Below are 27,046 nucleotides of genomic sequence, written 5' to 3'. Positions count from 1 at the left end.
ATGGGATTATGACTGTATCAGTCAGTTTAGTCTCAGTTATGCTGCAGTAATAAACAACCCCAAATCTTCTGGTTTACAACAGTGAATGTGAACTTCTCACCCCTGCTGCTCTTGTCTCAATGGTTGACTGCTCCTCTGCCCAGCATCTTAACTCTAGGACCCAGGCTGACGACACGATCTCAGTCTGAACAATGCAGGTTTCTATGACAGAGAGAGAAGAGGGCGGACCACCTGCTGGCTCTTATAGTCAGTGTAGGCAAGTCTCTTGGTCCTTCCCACAATCAACAGGGCAGGGATTGATAATCCCCCACATGCCCTCAGGAAGGGGTACTGGAGGAAGGGTGGTAAACATTTGAACAATAATACAACCTACCACACAAGTTATTCATCTTTGTCTTAGGCCATTTGGCTGCTATAACAAAAATACCACAGACTGGGTGGCTTAAACAAAAAACATTTATTTCTCACAGTTTCAGAGGCTGGGAAGTTCAAGAGCACGGTGCCAGTGGATTCTGTGTCTCCTCTCCATGTCCTCACATGAGGTTAGGGAGCTCTCTGAGGTCTTCTTTTAAAAGGGCACTAATCCCATTCATGAGGACTCCATCCTCATGATCTAATCACTGCCAAAGCTCCACCTCCCAATACATCAGCTTGGGGATGAGGTCTCCACATATGAATTCTGGGGGGCACACTCAGTCGATAGCAATTTTATTATTCAAATCCTTTTCTTTGTAGAATGCAGTTCTGTCCCAGGAACTGGATGGTCTCATGGAGATGGGACACATGGGTTCTCACTGTTCAAGTCTCTTCAGGAGAGAAAACACAGACTCTGAGTCTGAGCTACCCAGCACCAGGCTGAGATGGCAGCTTCAAGCCTGAGGCATAGGGGCCAGAAAGAGGTCAGGATTTTGCCTAATTTAAGAGACAGGTCAGTGGACCTGGACCCACAGTAAGTATAATATAATGATGTAACAGAAAGTTCTGGATGCCCAGAAGTATTATGCCAGTTCTGCTGCTTACTACTTATATCACCTGAGTCAAGTTAGAGAGCCTCTTTGAATGTGAAATGGAAATTATAGCTGCCCTGCCTACTTCACCCTACTTGATGGGAGTTGGGTGGCTCAACCGTAGGGCTCTAAAATTGTTAGTGCTCTTGTACGAGGAAGGTTTGGTCTTTCAAGCTGTAACCACACACTCACACATATTACATTTCCTCATCTCCTCTCATCACCAAAGTAGCTTGTTAACCCCTTTTAATTGTGTTCGTGTGCTTTTCAGTAGGGCAGGTGAAAAATGACAATTGAAGCCTCAATGTGGAGCCTTCCACGGCTCATCCACCCTTTGATGGATGAGCCATGGAAGGCCTGGATGCAGAGGGAAGTAGCTGTGTCCCCCTCATTCCTCCTGACCCCAGTCTCTCAGGATGGAAGGCAGGAGATGACAGGGCTTCCCAAACTGGCCTGATCATTAGAGCCCTTTAGGAAGCATTTAAAACTAGATTTCTGGGCTCCGCCTCCAGGAGATTCTGATTCACCTGGGGAGGGTGGGACCAGGCTGAGTCACAGAATCTGATCCCTGCCACCTCCACCTGGCCCTGGCTCCTGTCCAGGCTATCTGCACAGGCCTAGTGAACAGGGAGGGCCTGAGTGTCTCAGGTGGCATGAGCCCTGGCCGCTGGGAGAAACCTAAGCAGGCCCAGGTTATCTGATGGAGCACCTGCTCCAGCCCCGTGCTCACTTCTTGAATATCAAGATTAGGGGAAGGCTTGGGAAGAGGCTCCCCTGGGCAGCACAGGTCACCCTGCAAGCTGCCCAGGGCCAGTGGCGGTAGTAAGAAAAATGTATACCCCCTTTCTGCTCCCAGCCCCTCAGAGTCCGGGAGGGTCTTCCACAATCCTCCTGCACATCCTTACTGATAACCCTGAAACTTATCTCTTTACACATCTATCAACACGGTGGTGAGTTCCTCACGGGCTCGGACAGGTCTTATTCCTCTCTGTGTACCCAGCACAGTGCCTGGCACACCAGTGGTGCTTGCTGAATATTTCATGAATAAACGAGAGGTAGTAACACTTACCACATTACCACAGGGTCACGGAAGGACTGATATTCACACCCACTAGGCACACGGGAAATGCACGTGCTCACCTCTGAGGGGTGGGGAACCCCATCCTTAGTCACCCAGCTAGAGGCTGAGCTGAGCACGCCCTGATTTGCAGCGGTACTAAATTACTTTTGGCATCGCAGTACCCTTTGATATGAAAAGTTATGAAGCCTTTTCACAGGAAAATGCCTTTATCACTCACACACATACACACACCCTGAATACAATTTCTAGGTTAAGAGTATCAGCTGTTCAAAAAGGGAAAGCTCTTTTCATATGGATGAATGCCAGTTAATGAATGCAGATGGAATGATAGAGTCAGAAACTAACATTTTGCAACCCTCAATCTAATCATTGATTTAGGCAGGTATCCTGCTGGATGCTAAAATCATTGGGTAAATAACTGTTAGGGAACAAGAAGAAATCTCAGCTTAGACTAAGCCTCTAGCCCCCAAGTCAGGATTGCACGCTCCACAAAGGAGCCCAGACAAAGGAGAGGACCACCATCAGGACAGACTCCAGAGGATCTTATTAGGTTACTTAAATAAGACCAGGTGACCATTTCTGCAAGTAACAGGCCAGGGGAAAATCAGCAGGCTCTGGGTCTTTTCTGAATTCTTCTTCCCTCCCATTTCCCTGCTTTCCCCACCCCTACCTTCACTCTCTTAAGGGAAAGGTTGCAGAGAGAGGGGGCTGGGGAAGGAAATTCAGGAAGATCTGTGAGGCTCCTGACACCCCAAACATATCCTGGTTGCCAAGAGACACGGGGCAAGGCTTGCTCTGACCTTTCCTTCTGTTCTCAGAGTCCAGCAGACAGCTGTTCTAGATTCACATATGGTCTGCCAGCATACTTCAGTCCCTCCTATGTCCTGTTCTATATTGTAGGGGCTGGAAGCTTGAGAGCGGGATTCCTCAGAATCTCTTGCCAGCCAGGATTTGCTTTAGAGAGTGAGAGGCACTCCTGGAAAGCACTACTCCTTCTCTGGCAGTGGTGGGCGCACTTGATGCCAGTTCCCAGACCAGAAAAGTCCTCCCACCCACCTCACTGTAGGTGGTCCCCTGGAGATGCCAGGGCCAGGTAATGACCAGAGCTGAGATGGCACCTGCTAGGGGAGATGCCTGTAGCATCAGCCCAGCTCCAAGCCCACCTGGGATACTGTCCTGGAATGCAGGGACATCTGTCACCCTCCTGGCACACAGGAGGGGTTTTTCTGCTGCCAGGCCTCCTGGAGTCGAGGTAAAAGGGTCAGTAGTAGTGAGTCCAGCACAGCCAAACCTTCCCAGGAACACCGAAGACCCCTAGAAAACCAAGGGGCCTGGATGTCACTGCCTCATCTTACCAATTTCAATGCCCACTGTCTACCAGTGCCACCGGCATCCACAGGCCCCTCCTCAGTCTTTCTCTACTTTCCCAGGTGTGTGATCTGTAGTCAGGGCTCCCTGGGATTTCTAACCACCTCTCCCCAACCCCCAAATACCTGTGATCCAGCAGCAACAGGCCCTGCTCCAGCAGTGTGTTCACCTCCTCACTTGCTCCAAACACATCCCACAGGGTCAGCTGGGGCTCAAACTTCTGCCAGTGCTGCGGAGAACAAAGGGTCAGAGATGCAGGAACCACAGGGTAGTAACTGATGGGGCTACTCTGGGCCACATGCCTGGGGGTGTGGTAAAGGGTGAGGGAGGGTACAGTCCAGCACAGGGATCTCAGCCAAATGACTCTAGTGCACACTAGGCCCAGGCCAATGGGCCAGCAGGGATGTGGGGACCTTCATTCCTCTGCGTTTAGGCCAAAACTCAGCTCCCAGCCAAGCCAGGTCTCCCTCGGTTCCTCCCCAGCCCCCCCCTGCTCAGGGAATGGCCAGGGCTTTATAGCCCTGCCTTCATCCAGAGCGGCTCTGAGTCTGACTGATCATCTACTGCACTTCCTATCCGAGCTTTCAGCGCTGCTTAAAAACACTTGAAAACGCTTAATCTAGTCTATTCCCCCACACAGCTGAGAAAACTGAAGTTCAGAGAGGTGAAAGGATGTGTACCCAAGGTTGCAGTAGAAGGGGACTAGAGCCTGGGTCTCTGCAGCCCTTGGTCTAGGGTTCTCACCACTGCGCCACACCGCCCACTGCTTCTGCCCATCAGGCCTTGGCTGGACTAAAGTCCAACCTCCAGCTGCAGCCCCAGAGGAATGGGGGTGGGGGGGGTGGGGTGTGTGTGTGTGTGTGTGTGTGTGTGTGTGTGTGTGTGTGTGTAATGATTTTGCACGGCTTAGGAGGAAGCAGTGTGCCAGAGCCTCTTGACCCCCTACCTGGTGAGTGATCCCCACGTCTGTGCGTAGTCCCATTGCCAAAACTTCCTCCAGCCTGAAAGGAAAACCATTAAGAGGTCTTGGAGAGGAGACTTGTGCTTCTCCCAGTCTTCAAACCCCATGCTGGGATGTGGGAATGGGGGGCTTATGAGGATCATGCAGTATGGGGCAGGGCAAGGCAAGGAATAAAAAAGTGCACATGGAGGTGGTTCTGGGGGTGCAGGCGAACCCCGGGGAAAGCCCTGTGCTCTCCAATACTCACAGTTCCAGTTCACCCAGGATGAAGCGCTTCCGGGTGCCGTGGCCAAACAGCATCACCTCCCTCATCCAGTTGTCAGGCTCCAGGGTCTGGATCCGAGCCTCCCGAGCAAGGCCCCCGGCCCCCTGGGGTATAAAGCGCCCATGGGCCCCTGACAACATCAACAACCACACCCTTTAATATCAGCTAACACTGTGTGCCTGCTAGATGTTAAGCCAGTGGTTCTCAAAGTGTGGTCACTGTACCAACAGCACCTAATATGCTACAAACCTAAATTTTTGGGCCCTACTCCCACCCTGAACAATCAGCAGTTCTGGAAGTAAGGCCCAGTTATCTGGGTTTTAACAAGCCTCTGTGTAATTCCGATGTGTGCTAAAGGCCGCAAACCACAGTGCCAGTCACTGTCAAGCACCTCAAAAGTACACACACAACGGCATCTTTTTTCCCCCTGCACTTTACATATGAGGAAACAGAGGCTTGGGTAGGTTAATAAGTGGCCCAAGATCACACAGCCATGACATTCCACTCCTGAGTCATCCTTCTATGGTTCACAGGGGACTCACCAGGTCCAACCCCAATATACTGACCACACTGCCAGTAAGTCCAATTGTGGGTACTAAGCGCCCCCTGTGGGGAGAGAGGGAGTAGTCAGAACAGGGCACAGCTGGCAGCCCTGTTCCTGCTCAGGTAAGGGGCACCTTGTTAGAATGTCCCTCCCCTCAGGCCTCAGAGCACCCAGCAGAGACCCTTCTCCCCATAGGGCCACTTTCCCAGGCCACACCTCAGCCCGCCTACTCCCACCTTCAGCCATAAGCCCCAGGACTTACGTTCCGAGCAAAGTTGGAGACCTCATACTGGCGGAAGCCAGCCTCCTGAAGGACTGCCCGTCCCTCCTGGTACATCTCAGCAGCAAGCTCAGGGTCTGGGGCAGGAAGGGCACCCTGCTGCACCTGGGTGAAGAGGGCAGTGCCCCTCTCCAGGGTCAGCTGGTAGAGGGAGATGTGATCATCACAGTGGAGCAGCAGTTCCTCCAGCTGCCTGAGCCACGGCCTCACCTGCTGTGCCGGCAGCCCCAGCATCAGGTCCGCAGATACGCGCCCAGGGAATAGGCACCGGGCCTCTGCCAGTGTCCGCAGAGCATCACTGGCTGAGTGTGTCCGCCCCAGCAGCTGGAGCTCAGTGTCATCCAGGGACTGGGGAGAGAGGGTCCAGTGTAAGCGCACAGGCCAGCTCAGAGGGAAACAAAGGCACCTGACTGACCTTACTGTAGACAGACAGAGGTGAAAATATAGAACATGACAGGCAAGTAGAAAGCGGATGGTCAAGCCAATACCAAGGGTATACCATTTACTGAAGGGTCACTATGTTCCCAGCATTTTTATGCAATGTCTAATTCATCCTTATAACCCTCCAACATCCGCTCCATTTTACAGATGAGAAAACTAAAGTTGAGGTGTTATGTAACTTACCCAAGGTCATACAGTGGTAAAGTCAGACCTGGAATTTAGGACTGTCTGGCCCCAAAGCCAAGAGTCTTAATTTTACTTTTGATTTTGAAATATTTCAAACTTATAGAAAAGTTGAAAAAAAATTCAATGAACACCTTTATTTAGATTCACCAGCTAACATTTTGCCACATTTGCTTTGTCTCTATATAAATATACACACATATTATTATTACGTTGAATCATTTGAGAGTATGTTACAGACCAGCGCTGTCCAAAAGAACTTTCTGCGATGATGGAAATGTTCTATAGCTGCACAGTCCAATACAGTAGGCATTAACTGCATGTGCCTATTTAAATATTAAGATAATTTAAAATATTTGAATATGTTTTTATTGATTGAGAGAGAGGAAGGAAGAGAGAGAGGGAGGTAGAAACATCAACGATGAGAGAGAGTCATTGGCTGCCTCCTGCATGCCCCCTACTGGGGATCGAGCCCACAAGACTGTGAATCAAACCAGTGACTTCTGGGTGCATGGGAGGACGCTTAACCAACTGAGCCACACCGGCCGAGCTTAGTAGAATATGGTAGCCACTGGCCATATGCTAGTGAGCATTTGCAAGCTGGTTATTTAAATTTAATTAACTTAAATACTGTACCCTTTTACCCCTAAATCGTTAAGTGTGTACTTCCTAACAACAAGGACATTCTCTTATATAACCACAAGCCAATTATAGAGTTCAGGAAATGTGACATTGATACAATGCCATTATCTAATACATAGTCATATTCAAATTTGACCAACTGTCCCAATAATGTCTACTGTAGTAATTTCCTCTTCCCACGCCACTCCAGGACCCAATCAGGGGTCACACATTGCATTCAGCTGTCATTGTCTCTTTAGTCTCCTTTAGTCTAGATCCTTCCTATGTCTTTCACGATACTGACATTTTTGAAGATTATAGGCCGGTTGTTTTTCAAAATATCTCTTAATGAAGAAATTCTAGAGATCTTCTGTATATAACTGTCCTTACAGTTAACAGATTTTTAGTGTATACTGTATACTAAAAATTTAAGAGGTTAGACCAACCTCATGTTATCTGTTCTTACCACACATATAAAAAGTCACTTAATTTAGGTTTTCCTGAGGTTTCCTCATAATTATAGTCAAGATATGTATGCATTTGGGGCCGGATGATCTCAGAAATGATGTGTCCCTTTCAATACATCCCATGAGGACAAGGCTCTGACCCCAAACTCTATGGTAAGTGGTAAATGTATTAGAAATGGGAAAGCAATACTGGGTATGAAAACACGAGGGGTCAACCTGAGAGAAATATTTTTCTCCCTACTTAAAAATCTTCAACGGTTCCCCTGTAAACCACGAGGCAAAACCCAAATTCTCTAGTATGGTGCTGAAGGCTTCCTCCTCTCCAGCCTCTCCAGTCACAATGAATGACTCAGCGCTCCCCCAAAACATGCAAGGCTTTTCCATATCCTGTGTCTTTTCCTCCCACACCCTCTTCTGCGGTGAACTCCTCCGCCTCATTCCAACATCACCTGTCCGGGAGGGTTCAATGATTTCATCAGACTGAGATGCCCTTCAGTCCGTGCTCTGAAAGCCTTTTGCAGAGACCCCCTTTACCATGCTGCAACGATCTGACCACCCGTTTGTCTCCTCCTGTGTCTCCAATCATGTAGCAGATCTTTTCTGAGCATCTACTATGTGCCAGACACTACAGAAGTAGACAATTATATAGTTACAAAAGTGTCACCATATATTTTTCAGTACCTACGAGGCTCTGGCACCCAGAAGGAGCTCAAAAAATGTTTGCCCAGTAAACAAATGTGCCCAGAGGAGAGACAGCACTGAAGGGCTGGGTGCCCCAGGATGGGGTGGATAAGGTTGGTTACCTGGAGGCCAATGGACAACCTGTTGACTCCTGCTGCCCCAAATGCTGCCAGCCTGGAGGCAGGGGCAGAAGTGGGGTTGGCCTCCAGTGTGACTTCGGAGTCGGCGGGCAGGTGAGTTGCCTGGGCCACTGCCTCCAGGACAGCAGCCACAGTGTGGGGACTGGCCAGACTGGGTGTGCCCCCACCGAAGAACACAGACTCCACCCTGGGTGAAGAAGATAAAGAAGGTGAGACCTGAGGGAGCCCTCCGGGATGCCCGCAGCGCCTGTCCTGTCCACTCCAAGCCCCGCCTCCGGCCCCAGGACCCACCGCTGCACCCCGCTTAGTCGCAGCAGCGTCTGAGCCTCAGTCACCAGGCAGCTCCGCACCGCAGCCTCCTCCACGCCTCGGGGGATGTACTTATTGAAGTTGCAGTAACTGCAGCGTTTCTCGCAGTAGGGCCACTGGGAGGAAGGGGTGTTTGGAAGGGGCGAGAGAGAACTCAGGGCTGCCCTGGCCACTTCCAGGGTTCGGTCCCACACCCCCCCATCCCTATTCCAGGTCTGTCAACAGTGGCTACGCCATCTGCGCCACAAAACTCCCCACGGCAGGTCGGACTGGGATTATGATGCCCACTTCAATGAGACAAAACTGAGGTTCAGAAGGGAGACCACACCGTCAAGGGTCACCGAGCTGGTGAGCACCAGGGACTTCAGGATCCGGGACTCAGACATTTCCCAGCCAGGGCACCGGCTCCCTCCCAAAACCTCGCCTGGGGGCGGGGAAGGTCGGCCGGTGGGCTCACGACTGACGAGTCGCCAGATGGGTTCCCGCCGGCGCGCCCCGCCTCTCGAGCTCGGCCCCTCCTTCCCACTCACGTGGACATAGAGCGCGGCGCGCCGGCTCCAGGTCGCAGGACTCGGCGATCTCCCCGCGTCCTCCACGAGGCGGCGCCTCTGGGCCACTTTGGCCGCTGAGGCCAAGGCCCGGGCCCCGGCCCGGCCCCGGGGAAGCGTCATGGTGCTCACTGCGGCCGGGCGGGCGGCGGCCTGGTGCACGGGGCGGGACGCGAGCCCGAGACGCGCCCGGGGCGCACGGTGTAAGCGGAGCCGAACCGGTTGGGCCGCCCCGGCGGAAGGAAGAGGGGCTGCGTGACCGAGCACCGCGCCCGGCGACGCGCCGGGAGGACCCGGGCCTCGGGTCTGCGGCGCCACCTGCCGGGCACATAGGCGCTCACCGCAGTCACCGGGCTGCCTTTGCCTGGCGGCGGGGAGAAGGCCGTGGGCTGGGCTCCCCGGCTTAGGCACTCTGTCGGGGGCGAGTTCCCTGACCCACCCAGGAATTCTTCGTTCGTTCAGTGAGTTCCTTAACATTTTATGTGCCTGGCAGAGAGCTGGGCGCTGGGCACATAAGATGCATGAGACCAGGTCCCAGTACAGATGCACGACAGGAGAAGCAAACCAACAAGAGACAGCAGGCAACAGATGTTAACTCAGCACCTGCGGGATACCGGGCAGGTCTGCTCTGAGCTGTGGGGCGATCTCTTACAAGGGCTGTGGAGTCAGGATGGGAGGAGAGGACATTTGGGCTGGACTTTGAAAGAGCAGAAAAATCCCAGGGGAAACCGCTAGGCCAGGAGAATAGGCTGTCATCTCCTGGGGTCCAACACCCCCCCCCAATCTGCTGGGAGGAGAGTCAGGGATGATATTTGTGAGAGTTCAGGTGAAGGGCTCGGAAAGCAGGCTCCTGAACTGTCCCAGGAAGTGGAAAGATCATGGGCTTTGGAGTCAGACAAGTAGATTCTAATTCCAGCTGTGTGGCCTGGGGCAAGACACTGAACTGCCCTGAGTTTCCATTTCATCATTTGTGAAATGGGACTAATGTCTACTTGATGGGGTTGTTGGGAAGATTTTAAGAAAGCACCTAGCATAGTGCGTGGCAGCCAGAGCATCCTAAACGTATGTTCATTTTCTAAAAGGAGGAGGCCACTGCTGCTGGGAGCAGACAGACAAGGGGATAAAGATTACAAACAGGAAGAACTTCTTATTTCTTGGGTCAAGAAATACACACGCACGCACACACATACAAGTTGGGTTGTTTGGGGGGAGGGAGATGTGGGATGATAGCTAAAGGGTATGGAGTTTCTTTTTAAGGAGATGCAAATGTTCAAAATTGACTGTGATGATGGTGGTGCATATCTGTGAACATACTAAAAACCAATGAATCATATACTTTAAATGGGTGTGCCCAGCCGGGCGTGGCTCAGCGGTTGAACATCAACCTAGGATCCAGGCGATCAGGGTTTGATTCCCGGTCAGGGCACATGCCCGGGTTGTGGGCTCGATCCCCAGTCGGGGGCGCGCAGGAGGCAGCCGATCAATGACTCATCATTGATGTTTCTATCTCTCTATTCCTCTCCCTTCCTCTCTTTGAAATCATTAAAGATATATTTTAAAAAAATAAAAATAAAAAAAATAAATGGGTGAAGTGGATGGTACGTGAATTATATCTTAATGAAGCTGTTATTAAAAAAGAATACTTCTTGCTGGACTAATCTGGTGGCAATATGGAAAAGAAATGAGTATAGTCTTTAAAATCCTCACTGAATCCCTTTGGTATCTCAAGGGATTGAATGAAGATTAAATTAAGTAGACAATGCACACCAAAGTGCTTAGCACCATCGTTGATAAGCAATAGGTCTGAAAGTGCTAGTTTCCCTTTGGTTTCTTCCCTCTCCGTCCCACAGTAGCCGCCAAGGGACCACACTAGCAAGACATCAACCAAAGAAAACAGAGAAGCTCTTTATGTCAAATCACTAAGACTGACGAGGGGGATGTGGGGGAAGGGCAGGGAGGGCCTGGGAGGACCTCCCTCCCCTTTATTCACAGGTTGAGATGCCGTTCCATCTGCTCGCGAAGTTTGAATTTCTGGACCTGGAGGAAAGAGAAATGAGTGAGAGCCAGGCTTGTGGCCACTGCCAGCTTGGGTGACCACCATCTTGGTTTGCTGAGACTGAGGAGTTTCTCAGGCTAAAGCCAGGAAACTTTGGGGCAAACCAGGATGCGTTTGACTAGTTGGTCATCCTACTGCCAGACTCTTACCCATCCCTGAGGGAGGCAGAGTTGGGGCCACCTGACCTTCTGCACCTGGGCCCCAGGCTATCCTGTCCCTCCCTCACCTTCCCCACCTTACACACCTTTCCTGAGATGGTGAGGGGGTAGTTGGTGACAAACACGATGTATCGGGGAATCTTGAAGTGGGAGATCTGCAGACCAGAGGGAGATAAAGCATGAGGCTGTGTGGGGGTCATAGGGTTGCGGGAGGGGGACAGTGGGCTGAGTGGTTGGCAGGGAGAAGGGAGTTGAAGAACAGAGCACCATCAGCTAGGGGTGCATTGAGGCTCCCACCTTCCCTTTGCAGAAAGCCTTGATCTCCTCTGGCGTGGTCTCCTCCCCGTTCTTCAGCCGAATGCAGGCGCAGACTTCCTCCCCCATCCGGTCGTCCTTCACTCCCACCACCTTCCAGAGTCACAGACAGAGATCAGACATCCCCATCTGTGTTTCCTACTCTTGGGGCTCACCTGGGCTCGCCTGGACTGGGTGCCTCACCTGTACTTCCTGCACCTTCGGGTGTGTTTGAAAGAAGTCCTCAAGCTCTGCGGGGTAGATGTTCTCGCCGCCCCGGATGATCATGTCCTTGGAGCGGCCCACGATTTTGCAGAAGCCCTGCTCATCCATGCTGGCAATGTCTCTGTAAGGAAAGCCAGAAATGGCCTCTTGCCTCTGCCCCAACCAGCTGGCTTACTCATTCATCAAACATTTACTGACCACCTACTATGTGTCTTGCTTTGCTCTAGACTCTGGAGGATACAGCATGAACAAGACATTCCCTGGAGGAGGCAGATAAAAAACAAACCAATACCTAAACACATTCTTTCTCTCGACATGTCTATACATATGCTTTTCATAGCCAGCTTCTTTCTATTTTATTTTTATTTATTGATTTGAGAGAGAGTGATTTGTTGTCCTACCTATTCATGTATTCATTGATTGGTTCTTGTATGTGCCTGACCAGGGATTGAACCTGCAACCTTGGCACATCAGGATGATGCTCTAACCAACTGAGCTACCCATCCAGGGCTTGGCTTCTTTTCTGTCATTCAAGTCCCAGCTCAAACATTTCCCAGTTAAAGGCCTTCTCTGACTGAGTAGGATCCTGCTCATCTTGCTTCCCACTGGTGTGCCAGTGTCTAGAATAGAGATGGCACATGGCAGGTGAATGAGGAAAATTTGTCCCATTAACAAATGAGTGACTAAATCTTGGCTCCAATTTCACAGACCCTGCTGCAGTGCACTGTGCTGGGCACTCTCATCAGTACCACATTGGATCCTTCCAGGAGCCCTATGTACTGACTGTGATCATCCCCATTTACACACTGTGGCCATCGGGTCTGTGAAGGGGCCACACTGACACACATATTCTCCCTCTTCTAGTTTAATGTTCCCAGCTCAGCCTCAGGACCCCCAGCTTCCCCTCAGCAACCAAACCCTCTGCTCCGCTCCGCCCTCTTACCCTGTCCGATACCACTTGTCCTGTCCAATTACTTCCTCAGTCTTCTGGGGCTCGCCCCAGTAGCCCAGCATGACGCAGTACCCTCGGATCCACAGCTCTCCTGGTGTGTTCAGCTCTGTCATGGTCCCCAGCTCCGTGTTTATGATCTGGGCCTGGAACAGGGCAGCTTCAGGTGGGGGCCTCCCACCCTCTCACTTCAGGATGGGGTCTCAGGAATGGGTGGGAGCTTTGCCTTTCCTCCCCCCAATAATGAAGCCTCTGGCTCTGCCCAATCCGATCCAGAGAAGGGAAAGAAAGGCCAGAGTGGATCCATCACCAATCAGACACCTGAGCTGGGCAACAAGAACAGGTGAGGGCCAGGCCAGGGGTGCTGAGGAAACGGAGTGGACAGGAGCTGCCACAGAGAAGGAGGCCTATGGAGGGCCAGGCAGGCTGAAGAATTATAAACTGCAGAAGAAAAGGGAGTGTTCTCTTACTTCCCATTAAGCAGCAAATAGAGAAGCCAAAGAGGGTGGTGTGGCCAGGCCATGTGAACCGGAGAGGCGACAGAGAGGTGGAGTCTGAAAGCCTAGCGGAGAAATGGGCCGAAGCCAATGTGAAAGGAAAACTTAGCCTCTGCGTGCCTCAGTATCCACCTCTGTGAAATGGGGAGAACTATGCTGGCCCTGTCTACCTCACAGGTGGGCATTCCACCAAGTGGCAGCGAGGTTGTGGGATGCATGGGAAGGGGCTAATGTTATTGCACACTCACTCCAGGGAGGAGGGCAGGAAAGATTCACACCAGGACGGCGGTTGACTCTAGGGGAAAGCAGCTGCTGGGGCACCCTGGCAGTGACCTCAGAGGCGCAAAGGCACAAGGGGGCAAGGGAAACCAGGTGTGGACTGGCATAAAGCACCAGTGATAGAGCAGAAAAGGAGTCACAGTTGGGAATTTGAGAGTGAGAGATGATCTGGGTCAGCCCTGAGGTGCAAGGGACCGCCAAAGGGACAGGCAGCTTGGGAAATTCAGTGTTTACACCAAGCGAAAAGAGGAACTTTGTTGAAGTGAGGGTAGGGGGGCTATGGGAGAGAAAGAGCTGCGTAGGAAAAATTTCTGTGCTCTGGCTCCTCTTTGAGGCTGTCCTGGCTGCCCCAAAACAGACAGTGGGGCTTGGCAAAAACACACCTCAGACAGGAAGGGAGGCTGTGGAGAAGTTCAGCTGGCAGCTGCTCATGGCCGCTGCTCAGCTCTTCCTCTCAGGTCTTGGCCCACAGAGAAAGCCCCTTCTGTGGGGAAGATGAGGAGTCTCTGCAGGAGGTGGGGTCTGGGGTTCCTGGTCTGGGGCTCACCTCTGTGTGAGGCAGGATTCTGCCCACACTTTGGGCCTTCTGCTCCACGGTGTCCTCGGGAAAGTTCATGAAGGTCACAGGGCTGTTCTCTGTGGTTCCATAAGCAACCTAGAGGGCCCAGAAAGGATATTTGGAGGGAGCTGGGGAAATGCAGATGGATGGGGTGAGCTACCCTGAGGGAATGGAAGGAACTCAGGGGAATGTGGAGGGCAGCTGAATAGTGGGGAGAGAGGCACAGTTGGTAGAGGTCAGGGGTCAGGAGGCAGAGGCACTGGGACATTGAGCTGACTAATCAACTAACAGCTCCAGATGTGAAATTGAGAGCAGGGAAGCCATTCTATTCTAGCCAGGGTCTCAGTCTGTTTTCCTGGAGCAGCCACATGCCAGTCTGTGGCTCCTAGCATTACCCATGCCCAGCCTTCTCTCCCCCAGGCTGCCTTAGCTCCACTTCCTGATTTCAGGTCACAGCATCCCTTCCCCCTCCCTTCCAAACCAAAGTTCCCATAAACTTGATGAGAAAGCCAGCCTGCCTTGGTCCAGCTGGGAGCTGCACATACATCCCCCATCCCCCCATCCTGCCCCATCCACCCAAACCCGGGACAAGTGCCTGGCCTTGGGGTGGGTGCCCCCTAAGCTCTGGAGAGTTTCCTGTGAATTTTATTTCCATCAAAATAAAAATGCAGCCAAAGCAAGGATTTTTAAAAGCCAGTGGCCCCCTCTACCCCCTCCCCCCTCCCCCCTCCCCCTCTAGTGGTTGGAACATCCTGAGCAACAGAAAACCAGAAGCCAGTTTTGGAGGAGCCTAAATACCATCAGGGAATGTCCTGGGCCAAGTATGACCCTCATCTAGAGGCAACTGGGTGAAAGGGGCTTGCATGAGGGGCAGCCCCCATACCTGGGCACTGGGTGAGGGGAGGGCTAGCCACTTTGTATTCTATGTCCTTTCCAGTCAGCAAAGACACCAGACCTTTGTCCTCCATGCCCCCCCACCCCCAATTTCCTGTGTTAGCTGCATAGCTCAGGCACAGCTGGAGTATGGTGAGACCTGGGGTCCAGTTCCATCCCCCTTCCCCCAACACAGACAACATTCCCTTCCAGGAAGCCTAAAGCTGAGACCCTGACTGCCCACCCTCCCCTTTCCACAGGAATCCAAACAGTATGGCTGGCAAGTGGACACAGAGGTCTGTTTGGCTGGGGCAGGACTGTCCACAGAACCTGAGCTGTCCAGGGCTGGTCCCTTGTAGCCAGGACCTGGGCCCCCTCACCCACCGGGCCCCCCCAGTCCTGAGGCCACTGCCCAGGTGTGGCCTCTGCCAAGTACATCTTGGCGCCACTCTGGCCACCACCCTGGAGATGGGAATGAGGGGATGGGATATTTTAAGGAGATTAAAAAGGGGGTGGGGTGGGGTGGGACTATGCTTGTTCAGTTGCCCTGACTCCTGCCTGTGGTCTTCAGGTGTGTTTTCGAGTCCTATTGGTCACTCCCCCCTCCTTTCCTCACCCCCCCCCCCATTCACACACACTTTTCTGGTTAGTCTTCAGCCATAGAAAAAAGGGGAGAGTGGATGCAGGGGAAACTCCCAAGCTTCAGGCCGGTAGAGAGGTGGCCGAGGCAAATCCAAGGGTGGGGAAGGAGCGCCCGGCTCCCCGGGGCTGGCTGCGAGTGCAGCCAGAAGGGGGAGCCCGACGCCAGCGCGGCCCGCACGCTCCGCCGGCGCCGCACAAGAGCCCCATTAAAGCGCCGCGGCTGGCCGACCGCGGCGAGACTCGCGTCCGGCTGTCCGGCCCCGCTTCCTCCCTCCCCGGGTCCAGGGCACCCGGCCCAGCGCGTATGGGGGGGCGGCCTGGAGGCTCGAACTTGAGCAAATAAATACGTTCACGGACCGCCTCCATCCCTGCGGTGTAATCACAGGGCTCTAAACACCCCCGCCCACCCCAAACAAAGCCGGGGGAGAGGAGCTAGAGGGTCTGGAGAGAAGCTGGACCTGAGAGCAGGGGACAGGGCTGAGGACCACGGTCCCAGTCCCGCAAGGTCGCCAGCTGGGGGAGGGGCCGCCCCCTCCCAGTGCAGGGCGGGGGCGCATCCCGGGCGGGAGGGAGTTAAGCCCGGTGGCCTCGATGCTCCACGTAGGAGCTGGCTCCGGCCGTCGGTTGTGGTCAGGGCCACCGTATAAATAGGGCGGGAGACCGAGAGCCCAGGACTTCCCAGCGCCCGTGCCCGCCGTCGTCGTCGCGGCCGCCCCAGCCCGGCCCCAGGCGCCCCGCCATGGCCTGCCCGGTTCTCTTGCTCAGCCTCGGCCTCCTGGCCGGCCTGCTGCCGGCGCTGGCCGCCTGCCCCCAGAACTGCCACTGCCACGGAGACCTGCAGCACGTCATCTGCGACAAGGTGGGACTGCAGAAGATCCCCAAGGTATCCGAGAAGACCAAACTGCTCAACCTACAGCGCAACAACTTCCCGGTGCTGGCTGCCAACTCCTTTCGGTCCATGCCCAACCTGGTGTCGCTGCACCTGCAGCACTGCCAGATCCGCGAGGTGGCCGCGGGCGCCTTCAGGGGCCTCAAGCAGCTCATCTACCTGTACCTGTCCCACAACGACATCCGCGTGCTGCGCGCTGGCGCCTTCGACGACCTAACCGAGCTCACCTACCTCTACCTGGACCACAACAAAGTGACAGAGCTGCCCCGGGGGCTGCTGTCCCCGCTGGTCAACCTCTTCATCCTGCAGCTCAACAACAACAAGATCCGCGAGCTGCGGGCCGGCGCCTTCCAAGGCGCCAAGGACCTGCGCTGGCTCTACCTGTCAGAAAACGCCATCAGCTCCCTGCAGCCCGGAGCCCTGGACGACGTGGAGAACCTCGCCAAGTTCCACCTGGACAGGAACCAGTTGTCCAGCTACCCCTCGGCTGCACTGAGCAAGCTGCGGGTAGTGGAGGAGCTGAAGCTGTCCCACAACCCCCTGAAGAGCATCCCTGACAATGCGTTCCAGTCTTTCGGCAGGTACCTGGAGACCCTCTGGCTGGACAACACCAACCTGGAGAAGGTGAGCTCCTGGCCGCAGAGCTCTGCCCTGGCTCCTTATTTTCTGCCTGGAGGCCAGGATCCAGGGCCACAGCTGGGCACCACTCCCTCTCCCTTAAAATTGCCTCTGTCCCTCTGGCTATCTCCAAGGTAAGGAGCTCTGTCCCTCATCTTGTCACATCCCCACCCTGCCCTGCAGCCCCTGTCCCTAGTCTCAGCCACTGCCCTCCTAGCATTTCTACTTATAAATGGAGCAGGGCTGTCCTGGCCCCACCAATGGCCCCTAGGAAGCATGTCCAGTGCTCCCACACCCCCCACTGTGGGCAGCAGCCACCTCCTCCTGTTGGGCCTTCTGCCCCTCCTCTACTGTTTTTCCCGTCTCCAGTAAACCTACCACCCCATAAAGGAAGGTTTGTTTATTGAGGAGACTTCCAGAGGAGCTGGGTGAATCAGGCCCACAAAGAGACCCTGTTCCTGGAAGGGGGTGTGCATGTGTGCTGTGGGGGGGCGGGGGGGCTGGGGAGTGAGGCGGGAGCAAATACCTGAGGAAGACCTCCTCCACGCACCCTAGAGGCCCTGGTGGATGCCCCCACCCCTAGTCCACATACATATTCCACTGCATTCTCAGGTCCGTTTCAATGGAATGGGGACCAGGGACCAGAGGCTCCCCCAGATTGTAGGCATGGCACCCAAGAGCTCTGTGAAGGGCAAAGGCAAGGACCACACACCATTGTCAACCTTTGGCACAGGTCCCCAGGTGTCTCCCTACAGGGAAGACTAGATGCGTTTCACTGTCCCCTCCCCACCCCAGTCACCAGACAGACAGACCCATCTCCTGGCTGCAACCTCATTGAATCCTTCCTCCCTTGTGATGCTCAACACCTGGCCAGGTGGAGCTACCTTGGGTCCAAGTGGAATCCCTTTTGGGGTCTGGAAACATTGCTCTGGCACAGGGGTTTCGGCCAGGTTTGGGCAGGCACCAGGGCAAGGTAAGGGAGACAGTCATCAGCACAGCCTGCTTACCAGAGAACGTCACACCCCTCTCTGGCCACAGGCATGGACATAAGGACAGAAACAAACCTGGAAGGCAGCCAACCTTTGTCTGCAGGGATGGAGCCTGCTCTTCTTCAGCCTGGCCCCTACCCAGCTGAAGTCAGAGTCCCCTGTGCCCCCCTCCCCCAGTGCCAGAGCAGCTTTTCAGTGGGCAGCAGAGCAGGGGGAGCAGGGACTGACTTGGGGCAGGGGAGGCCAGGCAGGATCTGTGACGCCTGGGCCAAGATGTGGGCACCAATAGAACGTTTCCTCTGGAGCTGTCCAACCTGGCCAAAGGCTCCACCAAGGAGGCTCCACAAATAGTTTCTGGCAGGCAGTGAGGGAACAGTGAGGACAGAGCTGGGGGAAGTCCCAGGACCCTAGGACTGTGGAGAGCCTGGGCCTACTGCCCACCCCACCAAACACTGACCAGCTTCACCATGTGCCAGCTTGGGCCGCTGGGGCCAAACTCTGGCTGCCTCCCCAGTGGCAGTGTTTGTGCAGGGAATGTGGTGCCAGGGGCAGAGGAGCTAGGTGTGGTCCTACAGCTACTGTTTACTCCCTAGTGTGACCCTGGGCAAGGGACTTAACTTTTCCCTCCCATCTGCTTATTGAAATTAATACCAGCTATCTCAAAAGGTGGTTGTTTGTATTAAATCATCAGAGACAACTTGGTCACATTGTGACACTCCTCAAGGTGCTACTGCTTATGTCCAGGGAAGGACCTTGTCCCTCTGGGGCCATAGAGCTGGGAGAGGCTGGACACTGGGGCTGGGGTGCTCACTAGTGCCCACTTTGCTCCCCAGTTCTCCGATGGTGCCTTCGTGGGTGTGACCACGCTGAAAAACGTCCATCTGGAGAACAACCGCCTGACCCAGCTGCCCTCCAACTTCCCCTTTGACAACCTGGAGTCCCTCACTCTCACCAACAACCCCTGGAAGTGTACCTGCCAGCTCCGGGGCCTCCGGAGGTGAGAGCACCCCCAAGCCACCCCCAGAGCTTACCCGCCCTCATGAGGTGCAATGGAGATACACTGGCTCTGCACTAAGACATCCTGGGCATATGGCCTGGATCTGCTACTTGATAGGTGGGAGTTCTTCAAGCCCTGCATTTGTGAAATGAAGATGACAGTTCCCAGACTTTCCTGGAGCCAAGTGATTCCTGGCCCCACACCTCACAGTCCCCACCCCCAGCATTGCCACATTTCTTTCCCACCCCACCCAGAATTTTGCTGTCTCTCCAGGTGGCTAGAAGCCAAGACTTCCCGCCCTGATGCCACTTGTGCCTCGCCTGCCAAGTTTAGGGGCCAGCACATCCGTGACACAGACGCCTTCCGCAGCTGCAAGTTCCCCACTAAGAGGTCCAAGAAAGCTGGTCGCCATTAAACAGGTGGGGACAGGGCAGGGCTAGTGAGGAGAGTGTCCCAGGGCACTCCCTCCCCAAAGAGGGGAGTGCAGGGAGAGGAGGGGAACTGGGGCTCCCTTCTAAAGGGATAAGGGATACCATCCAAGGTTCCCACCATTCTCTCCAAGCATCATCTGGGTGACTGGAGTCCTGACACCAATCCTTGCCTCACTGCAGGTCCCAGTCCAGCCAGTCCCGGTGACTGGTCTCTGCCTTCTGCTGGAGAAACTACTGACCTCCCCACCTCTGACCCCATCTGCTCCCACAGCCTCTGCTCATGCACAGAGCTGTCCACACCTGGACCTGTCCTGGCAGGGGGACTCAGGCCTCCAGCATGAACCCAGCTCCACCTCTCTACCTGACAGTGAGGGCTCCATCACACCTGGCCCCTCTGCCGTGGCTCCTCTCAAAGAAGCTGTTGCCAAGACCCTCAAATCCTTCAGAACCAGAACTGGGTGGTCATCAGGATGGCCACCCTTCCAGAATCTTCCCTCTGTCTGCTCCCCTTTCCCTTCCATTTAGAAACAAACATCAGATCCTTGCCCCACCCCTTGTTTCCAGAAAGGGTCTTAAGCCCACACTCCAACTCTACCAGCCCCTGCCTGCCAGGACGCTCCAGCAGGATACCGGTGCTTTGCCAAATATCCCCCATGCTGCATTTCTTCCCCAGATTTCTATAAGTATAAATTTATGTATGTATAATATTTACTTCCTGTTGTTCCCTATCTCCATGACTCGCCAGCTGCTGATGAGGTCAGATTGCATTTTCTCACATCTGCTTTCTGGAAGGAGGGTGGGCCGAGAGGATCTACCCTGGAGATCTGGGCTCATGCCCACTCCCAGGCTGGCCTGCCTCCCGCACACAGCCTCAGCCCCAGCCACCACTCACCACAAGCTCCTTTGCGTTCAGCTTGCTGATGATGGCTCGGATCAGCTCCGGGGGTGCAGGGGACCCAGCAATCACACCTGAATCAGAGAGAGGGCTGGCACGACTCTCCCTTTCTCCAGGCCCAGAGGAACCCCTTCGCCTGCAGCTCTTTCTAGGGAACATCCCCTCATCTTCCCTGCCCCTGGACCTGTTCCTACACTTGGCAGCTGGCCTTGGGCTGGTGCCCAGGGTGGCTAGGAATCTGCCTCCCTTCCACCCATGTTTCTTCAGTGACCTTTTTGCCCCCTCCATGAAGGACTGGTTGTACCTCTAGCTCACCCAGGCTAATCCTGGCCTGACCACCCTTGGCCCCATCCCACCTCCACGCATGGATGAGATGTCGTAACTGGAGAAGTCTGGCTGGTTCAGAATGTCCACGAACATTGTGGGGGTGCCATACAGGAAGGAGCCTCTGTATGGGGGGGAGCATCTCAAAATCAGGCTTGGATGTGGAAGGGAACTCCCTCTTCTCACCCACCCACCTTGAGCCCGTAGTAAGGGCCAAGGCTACAACTGTGGGAAACAGGCAGGAGAAGCTCTTTGGAGGCAGGCGCCAGTGCTCTCCTGCAGTCCCCCACTGCCCAGTCTCCATCTCTCCTGGCTGGAGGGGGGAGACATCCTGGAGGGGGATCAGGGCCCAGGCATGAGGAATAGGAGGGTCTCATGAGCCAGCAGGTAGGTAGCTGCCCACTGATGCCCACCTCTCTTTGCTGATGGCCTCCAGCGCCTTCTTGCCATCAAAAATCGGGGAGGACAGGACGAGGGTGACACCGTGCATCATGCTCACCATTGTGCCCCCCACAGAACCCAGGCAGTGGTACAGGGGGCTGGGCAGGATCACCCGTGACTCCTCTGGTGTCTGGAGATGGAGGCAGGAGGCTAGGTCTGTCCTGGAGCCAGGAGCCCCAGAAGCTAGTTCCTCTAGCCGGCAGGGAGAGCCCAGGGAGACCCCCACCCATGCAGGGTGCCGGCAAGCCTGCGCCAGCGCCCCCTCACCTGCAGGTGCAGTCTCAAGCGCTCCCCTATGATGTTGGCGTTGTTGACAATGTTGTAGTGGGAAAGGGTGGCTCCCTTGGGGCTGCCTGTTGTCCCCTGAGAAGACACACAGGTGACACGTGGCCTCTTCTGTCTCCCCATCTCCTCATGCCCTATATAGAAGAGCACTGGACTGGGAGTCAGGAGACTGGGACTGTTGCCTCAGACCCGTTCATTCATTCAATACACGTTCACAAAAGTTTATCACGTGCCTTCATGGCGCCAGGTGTTAGGATCCAGAAATGTGGAATCTAAGGTCTCTGTCCTCCATGCCACTCCTAAAGCGGCTCTGAGAACTCTGTGACCTAGCAGCAGATTCTGCTTCTGGGCCTCAACTTCCCCATCTGCTAAATGAGGGGGCAGGCTCCACCAGCTCTGACCTGCGGTGGCACAGTGCATCTGCCACTGTGCTGGGGAGAAGAGAGCCAGGGGAAGGGGACACGTGGCAAGGACACTAGTTGCTGACGTCTTCTAGGTCAGAGAGGACCGCTAGGGCGAGCCCCAGGAGAAGGGTGTCTGCACTCCTGACCGTAGTTGCATCCTCAGTCTCGGGGAAGGGTCACAGGGACAGGCAGGGGTTAGCATGCCAGCCTGGGCGTGTGTCCTAAAGACCTCTGCCTTACCGAGGTAAACTGGATATTGACTGGGTCATGGCAGGACAGGAACTGCTGGGCATATCGGAGCTCAGCCAGATGCTGCTCTTTGCTTCCAGCTGCCACCACATCATCCAGGAACATTGTCCCTGGCAGAGGGGTGTCCACTGAGATGACTGTGGTCAGATCTGGGAGCCTGAGGGTAGGGAGCATGAAGAGAGTCAGGGGCTGAGGGAGGGCCCACAGACAACAGCCTCCTCCCTGGGCATGGGTAGGGGGCAAGGGGGCCAGGATGCCACATAACACACCCTTCCCAACCCGGGACATCCCCACCTATGACTCCTCAAGGCCCCCGGCTGGGCCTTCTCCAGCTCTGGGCAGATGTGCTTCAGGATGCTGTAGTACTGCTGGGTCTTGAATTGCTTGGGGAACACGAGGGCTGTGCAGCCCACCTGTGGAAGGGAGTCCCCTCCCCAGTCAGCAGGAAGCCCCACACTGGAATGTAGTGGAGTCCACTCTAAAAGCTGTTCTCTCTCTCACACATGCACCGCTGCCCTGACACACACGTGCACCACTCCCTGACACATGCCAACTCACTCACACACCACTGCCACGACACACACGTGCACCATGCCCCAGCACATACACGAGCTTTGTATCTGCCCAGCTCCCTCCTCCTCCCACCCACTCACAGCCTAAGGAAGGACAGACTGCAGGTATCACCCACCTGTGCATACCCAGCCCACCCCATCAGCCCTCTGTGACAACTGGAAGTCCCCTGTTCCAGGCACCCGCCCAGCCCCGGCCCCAGGAACGGATCCTACCTTCTTGAGGGCATACTCCAGTTCCATAGCCTGGTAGGCTGGATTCACAGATACCTGGTGGAGACACCAAGGGTATGTCAGTGTCCTGGGCATACCCCGTCCCTCTCGTTACCCCTTCACCCTCAGTAGGCACAGAAACATGGTGTAGACAGAGGTGGCACCCTGCCCCTCGGGTTCCCCTTGGTAGCTTCAGGAGAAAGCAACCCAAATACCCATACAGGCCCTTGTTTGGTTCTGAGACCAAGAGGCCAGTGGGCTTGCGGTGAATGATGTCCCCCTGCATACCCAGCTGTGCCAGGTCAGCCCCTCCTCACCAGAATGATGCCCGCCTGGGCTGTGGCCAGCTGCATGAGCACCCACGCATAGGAGTTGGGTCCCCACATGCCCAGCCGGTCACCCTTGCGAAGGCCAATACTCAGGAGCCCAGAAGCAGCTTTGTCCACCTGGTGTAAACAGATAGGGCACAAAGGGTAAGGTGTGGGCAAGCAGGAAGGGGTTCTGACTCCTGCCTCAGCCCTCGGCCCAGGGGTTCACATCAGAGTCACCTAGGAACAAGGCTTTAGTGGATCTGGAGTGAGGCATGGAATACACAGAGTTACTAAGTGCCCCCAGCGTAACTGACGCAGGAGGCATCTGGGCCACCTCTGCCTCAGTCCTGTCCCCATCTCCTAACGTCCCCTGGGGTTCTCTGGCAGCCCCAACACCCTGCCCCACGGTCAGGTGCCGCCCTTGTGGTTCCACCCAGCCAGGAAAGCCTGGGGGCTAGCACCTTCCCACGTTCAGGGTTTAAGGTCATGACCCACCTCTTCCTTGAGCTGGGCAAAGGTCATCCTGATGTTTTCATGGACCACAATCAAGGCCACTCGGTCCGGGAACCTCTGTGCTGTGGCATCCAGGCAATGTCCCACGGTCTTGTTGATCAGACGAAATTTGGTGTAGCCCTGGACGTAGCTAAGGCCTCCGATAGGCAGGGGGGCAGTGCGATCTTCGTCTCCGGAACTGTGGGGAGAGGTGCCATGGGCTCCACTGCTCCAGGCCAGGCCTCCCTGGCACACCCAGCTGGGAGGTAGGCTGCTTCCGAAGTGGTAGGGACCACTGCAGAAACGGTCAGATCTGCCCCATCCCCAGGAACCATCGCCCCTGAGCTTAGGGGCTGCTTCACCCTTGGGAGACCCAAACCAGAATCTGACTTCCTGTCCTTAGTCAGAGAGAAGGGTCTTTTTCCCATCCTACTCTCCAGTCTCCACTCAGTGCCAGCAGCCTGGAGCCTTGGTGCAAAAACACTGGGAAAGGAAACTGAGGCAAATCACATTGCTTTGGCTAAGCAGAGAGGTTGCCTGAGAGGGCTAAGAACAAAGGCCTCATCCCAGACACGACACCCTGATAAAAAAGCCCCTGGGCATTTGTCAAAACCCACAGAATAGTCCAACACAAGGAGTAAACCTTAATGTAAACTATAGACTCTAGTCCATAATTGTGTATCCATGTCGGTGCACTAATTGTAACAAATGCACTACACTAATGCAAGATGTTAATAACAGGGGAAACTGTGTCTGGGGTGGGGTGAGTATATGGAATTCTAGTTGGACCTGCTCAGTTATTGTGTAACTCTAAAACTGTACTTTAAAAATCCAGTCTATTGCCCTGAGCAGTGGGTAGGGCATTGGCCCATACACCGAAGGGTCGCAGGTTCGATTCCCAGTCAAGACCACATACCTGGGTAGCAGGTTCCATCCCCAGCCCCAATCAGGGGGTGTGGGAAGGCAACCAATCAATGTCTCTCTCGCATCGATGTTTCTCTCTCTCTCTCTCTCTCTCTCTCCCCCCTCCCTCTCTTTTCCTCCCTCCCTGCCTTCTACTCTCTCTAAAAAATCAATGGAAAAAATAACCTTGGGTGAGGGTTAACAGCAAAATAATAAGTCTATTAATTATTAAAGAAACAAAACCGAAAAAGGTCTCCAGAAGTCCAAGTATCACATGCTTAGGCCAGTGTGCTTGCTTGCCCACCCTGGGTGACAGCAGCTGGGCTCCCACCCAGGCCTAGTAGGAGCATAACAGTCCCCGTCAGAGGGCATGCTCCAGGTTCCAGCCTTCCAGGCCACCACTGGGTGGTGTGGGCCCCGAGGCCCAATCCTGATGATTCAATTCTGCAGCTGCTAAAAATACCATGGCTATCTTTTGTTGATTGATCGGTTATGGCTTGTGGGGAGAATTTCTGGGGAAAACAAGGTATACAGGGCAGGGGGGAGCAAAACTGGGTTACCTTGTACAAGGGAGAGGAACCGCTGCCATCTCACAGAAGGGTGGGTATGGATGCGGACAGATGGGGAGGTGGCCCTGGCTTGACTCCTGAGCTAGAGCTGGGGAGGGAAGGATGAGTCACACAGTGGGGGACTGAGTGGGGGGCTGCTGCAGCTCTCTAAGGAGCCAGCAAGCACTAGGTGGGGTGGGAGGCCTGAGCTGTGCTGCTGGCTGGGTGAGTGGCTGTGGCAGATGCTGTAGGTGTCCCGGGTCACATCTCCTCAGTGCATCTCTGGTTTCAGCTGCTGCGACAGTTCCTTGGGAGTCTGTCTGCTCAGGGACCTCCTCAAGTCTCCCTTTCTGCAGCGGGGCAGTTCTGGGAGGCAGCTGTACCTTCTCAGAGGTCCTGGTGAGTAAAACCATGGTTGCCTGCGGTGACAGCTTTAATAACACAGCCGATATTGGCATCTCTTTCTCTCCTCTCTTCCCACTCTCTCACTCCTGTTTCCTAGGATCACAAACAAACCACCAGCACCCAAGTCCTTGTTCTCAGGGGAATCCAAATTAAGACACAGGACTTATCCTCTCTAGGCCTCAGCTTCCCCGCCTATAAAGTTCGGGGTCTGAATCAGGGATAATTCTCCAGGGAATGTCATCTGAATTCTCCAAACAATCTTCTCAAAGGGCTGTGGTGAGCCACCTAAGCTGGGTGGTTCCTGCAGGTGTTCTGGGCAGAAAACAGCCAAGAATTGCAGGGGACTGAGATCCTGTGAGTCCACACTCATTACTGTCCACAGGTTGATAAACCTAAAGAACTGCTGAGGTGGTTCCCAGTGGTCACCCCTCAAGAAAGACTGCGTACCCTACATTCTTACCTCACTGGCATACTGTAGAGGGCGAGGAATAGAGTGAAGAAATAAAACGGAGTCACTCCAGTCAAGCTGCTAAATTGCTAAAATCAAGTAGGCTGAGGCATGAGGAAATGATTCTTTCTATTCTTGCTTTAACTAGCCCAGGAACTTAAAGTTTTATATGGATATCCTCCTGATGACCCTCTAGTTATCCCCTGAAAGAAAGTTTGTGTGTCCACTGGATATCTGGAAGATTAGCATCTCAGAACAATCCAGGAGCTAAGAATTCATTCTCAAGAATGCAATTTTTACTATGAGATCTCTAAGCTTTTTACTCTTCTTTGAACACTCTGCATATTGCCTAGTTGTGTTTATGGTTTGAAAATCCTAAGAGCCTTGAATAAAACTTCATCACTTATTTCTAGCCAAAGCCCCCTGATTTGGTTATGCTAGATCAGTAAGGGCACCCATTTTTGCCCACTGGGAAATAGATATATTCTTTTCTTTGGGTTTGCCAAAGCCATAGTTGCAAGAGCAAGCATGTAGAGAGAACCTGCTTAAGAAGAAAGCCAACACAGGGGAAAGTAGGGAGAGAAGGAGAGAGACAGAGGGAAACAGAAACAGGGAGACACAGTGGCCAACTTAATCCTGAGGTTGTTGAATCCCTAGACCCAGCCATGTAAGTCTACCCACCTTGGAACTTTTCACTATCAAAAGCCAATAAATTCCTTCTTAAAAAACATTTTTAATATGTTCTTTAAAAAATGTTTTTTTAAAAAATATTTTTAATTGATTTTTTTTTTTAGAGTGAGAGGAAGGGAGAGGGAGAGAGAGAAACATCAATGTGAGAGCAAGACATTGATCTGCTGCCTCCTGCACACCCCCTATCAAGGATCGAGTCCACAACCTGGGCATGCGCCCTGACAGGGAATTGAACCCACAATCTTTTGGTGCACGGGACGCCACCCAACCGACTGAGCCACACCAGCCAGGGCCCCTCTAAATTTAACCCAGATTGGGGGGGAAAAAGTAGCTGAACTCCATTTGTGATAACACGAATGAAACATGAAGGACATTATACTAAGTGAAGCCAGACACAGAAAGACAAATATTGCATAACCTCACTTATAAGTGGAATCTAAAATATTAATTAATTAATGACAATTTTAGTTGGGTTTCTGTTGCTTACAACTGGTGAATCATAATTATACCTACATTT

At 53.9% G+C, this 27,046-nt stretch overlaps 2 protein-coding genes across 4 annotated transcripts in view; both read right to left on the bottom strand.

Annotated features, from left to right (window-relative positions):
• Window positions 1-438: 438 nt before the first annotated feature.
• RSAD1 (radical S-adenosyl methionine domain containing 1) lies at window positions 439-9,510 on the bottom strand. Of its 2 annotated transcripts, XM_016203400.2 has the most exons (10): window positions 8,879-9,510; window positions 8,331-8,464; window positions 8,022-8,226; window positions 5,489-5,854; window positions 5,225-5,288; window positions 4,665-4,812; window positions 4,403-4,457; window positions 3,582-3,685; window positions 3,252-3,402; window positions 439-806 (listed from the first exon to the last, which is right to left on the bottom strand). In XM_016203400.2, exons 1-9 carry the CDS (start codon window positions 9,371-9,373, stop codon window positions 3,285-3,287), a joined length of 1,689 nt encoding a protein of 562 aa, XP_016058886.2. In that variant the 5' UTR covers window positions 9,374-9,510; the 3' UTR covers window positions 439-806; window positions 3,252-3,284. The 2 variants fall into 2 exon arrangements, with proteins under 2 accessions (XP_016058886.2, XP_087682320.1); XM_087826194.1 differs by lacking the exon at window positions 5,225-5,288 and having other exon boundaries at window positions 4,665-4,786.
• Window positions 9,511-10,613: 1,103 nt separating this feature from the next.
• The window catches only part of ACSF2 (acyl-CoA synthetase family member 2), a 29,474-nt gene continuing 13,041 nt past the window's right edge, over window positions 10,614-27,046 (bottom strand). Inside the window, exons 1-16 of one of the 2 annotated variants that reach the window (XM_087826193.1) lie at window positions 23,539-23,734; window positions 23,050-23,178; window positions 22,736-22,789; window positions 22,245-22,363; window positions 21,942-22,107; window positions 21,280-21,375; window positions 20,985-21,142; window positions 20,604-20,695; window positions 20,245-20,321; window positions 16,549-16,626; window positions 13,902-14,009; window positions 12,573-12,724; window positions 11,609-11,750; window positions 11,408-11,518; window positions 11,197-11,265; window positions 10,614-10,933 (exon numbers count right to left, since the gene is read on the bottom strand). In XM_087826193.1, the coding sequence (XP_087682319.1) occupies window positions 10,883-10,933; window positions 11,197-11,265; window positions 11,408-11,518; window positions 11,609-11,750; window positions 12,573-12,724; window positions 13,902-14,009; window positions 16,549-16,626; window positions 20,245-20,321; window positions 20,604-20,695; window positions 20,985-21,142; window positions 21,280-21,375; window positions 21,942-22,107; window positions 22,245-22,363; window positions 22,736-22,789; window positions 23,050-23,178; window positions 23,539-23,565 (1,629 nt within the window). In that variant the 5' untranslated portion in view covers window positions 23,566-23,734 and the 3' untranslated portion in view covers window positions 10,614-10,882. Of the gene's footprint in view, window positions 10,934-11,196; window positions 11,266-11,407; window positions 11,519-11,608; window positions 11,751-12,572; window positions 12,725-13,901; window positions 14,010-16,548; window positions 16,627-20,244; window positions 20,322-20,603; window positions 20,696-20,984; window positions 21,143-21,279; window positions 21,376-21,941; window positions 22,108-22,244; window positions 22,364-22,735; window positions 22,790-23,049; window positions 23,179-23,538; window positions 23,735-27,046 lie in introns of those variants that run through there. The other variant, XM_016203401.2, reaches the window with a different exon arrangement.

The sequence above is a fragment of the Miniopterus natalensis genome, chromosome 17, assembly GCF_054644295.1.
Source record: "Miniopterus natalensis isolate mMinNat1 chromosome 17, mMinNat1.hap1, whole genome shotgun sequence".
Classification (NCBI taxonomy): domain Eukaryota; kingdom Metazoa; phylum Chordata; class Mammalia; order Chiroptera; family Miniopteridae; genus Miniopterus; species Miniopterus natalensis.
Note: the sequence above shows the minus strand (reverse complement) of the source record. Positions and strands in the feature narration are given on the sequence as shown.

Coding starts and splice junctions, on each gene's coding strand:
- RSAD1 (XM_016203400.2), bottom strand. CDS start 9,373: ATGTTAAGGAACTCACTGAACGAACGAAGAATTCCTGGGTGGGTCAGG. Junction 8,227..8,330: donor CGACTAAGCGGGGTGCAGCG/GTGGGTCCTGGG, acceptor TTCTTCACCCAG/GGTGGAGTCTGTGTTCTTCG. Junction 3,403..3,581: donor CTGTTGCTGCTGGATCACAG/GTATTTGGGGGT, acceptor TTGGTTTTCTAG/GGGTCTTCGGTGTTCCTGGG.